Raw genomic sequence first — 3,247 nt, 5'->3', positions numbered from 1 at the left:
GTCGACGATGCATTCGATTTGCTCCTTGTTGTCGACCAACGCGATGATCGAACGAATCGCATTCGAATCGCGGGCGACGGTGAACTCTGCGGGGTGCTCGCCGTGAGGGATGTGCTTCAGATAGGTTTCATAGGGGTCGGGGACGATTGTAGCACCGGGTTCCAACGTTGCACCTGAACACGAGAGCTGGTTGACGGCCGTGACCTCGTCGGCGCCGATTTCTACGATGTGGGCCGACGCGACGGGTTCCGTCGAGACTCGCTTAGGGGTGACGGCGTCGCGGTACTTGTTTCGAACGTCGGGCGCGATTGACAGCAACTCTTCTGGGGTCAGCGTGACGAACGGCGACTTCATCGAACGCTGGAAGATCTCCTCGGCGAGCTTCGGCTGGATAACGGGGACGATGGTCTTGTACGCTGGCTCCTTGCCCTTGTCGTTCGAGGGCTTCGGCGGAGTTGCGAAGTTTCGAACGTTCGGTGGGGCGTAGGTTGCGTCGCGCGCGTTTGCGAAGGGGTGTACTGGTGGTGCTGGGGGAGCGGACGTAGTAATAGGGTGAGACGTGGATTGCGCAGGCGGGGAAGAAGACGACGCGGGTGCTGCTGCTGGTATCGTCGGAGGTGGGGCCGTGCTTGTCGAAGTACTCGAGGGTGCCGCCACCCCTCTCGATGTACCAGATCCCGAGGCTTCCGCGCTCTTCGGGACGGCTGGCGTCGTGGGCTTCTTCCGCTGTAGAATCTCGACGCCGTCGAAGACCTCCCTGCGCTTCCGAAGCTGAAGGAGTTCTCGCTCGAGCGCCTCAATCCTGCTGCTGGTGTTGAGCGTGAAGGTCTGCATAGTCGAGCGATCGTCGATCTCAAAGAGCATCGTCGGAGCGGCGGGTGCTGCGGGATTTCTTCTATGCCACTCGTAGATTCGATCTCGTATCGTGAGACCAGGGATAGTGCGGGGGCAGAAGCTTCCGTTTGGAAGGACGATCTTTCCTTCAGTGTTATGCTTGCACTTGCCGTCCCGGATGTCGATCTCCGCGAACTCGCAGGTGCCTACCCTGCAGCCACGATTGCCGCAGTAGTGGCACGTCTGTTCAGCTCCGCTGTTCTCGTGGATGTGGACGGCAGCTTGTTGTCTCGGTGCGGGGGCATGGTTGTGCGTAGCGTGTGTCGTCGGCTGAATAAGCGTTGCGATTGTTCTTGACAGGCTTTCTATGATCATCGAGATGTCTTTGGTTTTGATCATCCCGGGGGGCACCGTTGTCGAAGTGTTCGACGTCGAAGCGGTAGCTTGGTTAGCCACTGTCATAGGTGTGCTCGATGTTCCGTGTAAGATGAACGTAGCCGCCGCGTGAATCTCTGCCATGGTGTACGGGTCATCGGTGTAGTGATCGGGATGCTTGAGATGCAGGCGGGTCTCGAGCCGTGCGAGCAATGCTGGCTGGAATCCTCGAAGGAATGCGCGACTTTGTTCGATAGTGGAGAGCCGATGCTGTGCGATGAGATGTTTCGTAATGGCCATGAAGTCACAGTAATAGCAGCCTAGGTCTGCCGCGTTGTGAATTCCGATACGAGCACGTTCTCCGATGAGCTGGTCCATGTCCGCCAGCGACCACTTTCTTGTATCGTCGGCGCCAGGATAGAGTGCTCGTACGTCGGCTTTCCAGTCGTTGTAGCTTTTGGCTACGTCGATGAAGGACTCGATGGTTTCCCACAAATCGGCGACGTCGATCGAAGGATACCGAACGGCCCACTGTTTCTTGGCTGCTTCGTCGGTGATCTGACACCGGGTGAACAATGCCTCGAGGTCCTGGAAGTAACGCCGAAGCAAACGGACTTCCGACGGGTCGAAGGTTGGTGCCGTCGAATGACCACGCGGGGGCATCAACGGTGCGTTCGTGTTCTGACTCATGTTTGTAGTGGTAGTAGGAGCTGGGCTCGAAGAGGACGTGGTAGTAGTCGAAGGAATCGTAGGAGCGGGCGGTGCGGGGTTGGAGTTCGAAGCTGCGTTCGAAGGTGTTAATGGTGGCGGAGGTGCCAGGTCGGATGTAGGTATGACTGAGAGTCGCGAAGAGGATGCGATGGGCGGCTGAGCGTGGGCGCGAAAAGACGACGGAGTCGGAGGTACGAGATTCGAAGTAGCTGGGATGGGATCCTCGGGTTCGGGCGAAGAACTGGATCGTTCGAAAAGATCAGGAGTCGAAAAGTCGTAGTCGGAAGTAGTGAGGCCTAGAAGCTCGGGGGACGAAGTGTGTTCTTCGGCGGTCGAAGGGATTGGTTCTTCGTCGAAGTCGTCCTGGAGTTCTTGGTCTATCTCGTCTTCTTCGTCGCGGTCGAAGTCACCGGGGATTGTTGGAGAGGGAGTCAATTGCGTTCTAGAGGAGCTGTCGAGGTTCTCAGCGGCGCTGCGGCTAGCAGCCTCACGCGCTTGCGAGCGGGTGACTACTGGAGACGTTTTCGGAAACCCGAAAGCGACGAATTCTTGCCTGAAACTCCCTCGCGGTGGGCTCCAGAAATGATACGACCTACGAAACCCTAACCCCTAACCTGGGTGCGACCTAAAGGGACTAGAGAGACGGATTATAGTCTAATGAGAGGGGAGTTAGCAGCAAGGTGTCCCGCGGTTCGAGTGAACACGAGAAACGCCTTCGGAAAAGGCTACGAACGCTAGGGAAGGTACGAGGTGGCTTCGACACGTCGTCGAAGCTACTCGGAGGCTGTGGAAAGTTAGCGACGATCGAAGCTCGGCAGAGCTCTTCGACGTATCGTAGAGAGCAGGGACACGATTCGATAGGGGGGGGACTTAACTAGGACGCGGTTCGAGGTGCAACGCAGTTCTTCGACAGTAGTCGAAGTCGAAAGGTTCGTCGAGACGGTATCGACGAGTGGACGCAGTGGACAAGGTTTCGAGGTTACACGGTGAGGAACGAAGTGACGCAGTTGAAAGCTTAGACGCGGGGCGAACTCGACTTATGAGCTCTGAACTCGAGGGGGGGGGAACGGATCTTGTGTTTTTAGAGAGAAGTACGACCGATTTTATACTACACAGGACGCTACGACTATTCGAGAGTGGCATACGAGTACAAGGGGCTTTGCATTGTTCCTCAAGAACCTGCCTCACCGAGAGGCACATACCAAGTCCATCGGTAGAGTGACGTCATGCCGAACGCGGAGATGAAGAGTAACATATGGCCACTTCGGACCGGTAGCCGTCGTGAAGGCATGCCGCGAGGTTCGATACTTAATCGGGAAAGACCGGC

General features: G+C 57.0%; 1 protein-coding gene across 1 annotated transcript; it reads right to left on the bottom strand.

Annotated features, from left to right (window-relative positions):
- On the bottom strand, positions 1-3,211 carry POSPLADRAFT_1110409 (hypothetical protein; the record flags this gene model as incomplete). The annotated part of the gene is made up of 2 exons (XM_024483362.1): positions 1-2,512; positions 3,123-3,211. Coding segments are annotated over 2 exons (2,601 nt in total), but the record flags the coding sequence as incomplete, so codon positions are not given.
- Between the last annotated feature and the right edge of the window lie 36 nt (positions 3,212-3,247).

The sequence above is a fragment of the Postia placenta genome, assembly GCF_002117355.1.
Source record: "Postia placenta MAD-698-R-SB12 unplaced genomic scaffold POSPLAscaffold_157, whole genome shotgun sequence".
In the NCBI taxonomy this organism is placed as follows: Eukaryota; Fungi; Basidiomycota; class Agaricomycetes; order Polyporales; family Adustoporiaceae; genus Rhodonia; species Rhodonia placenta.
This window is presented reverse-complemented; position numbering and strand designations above follow the sequence as displayed.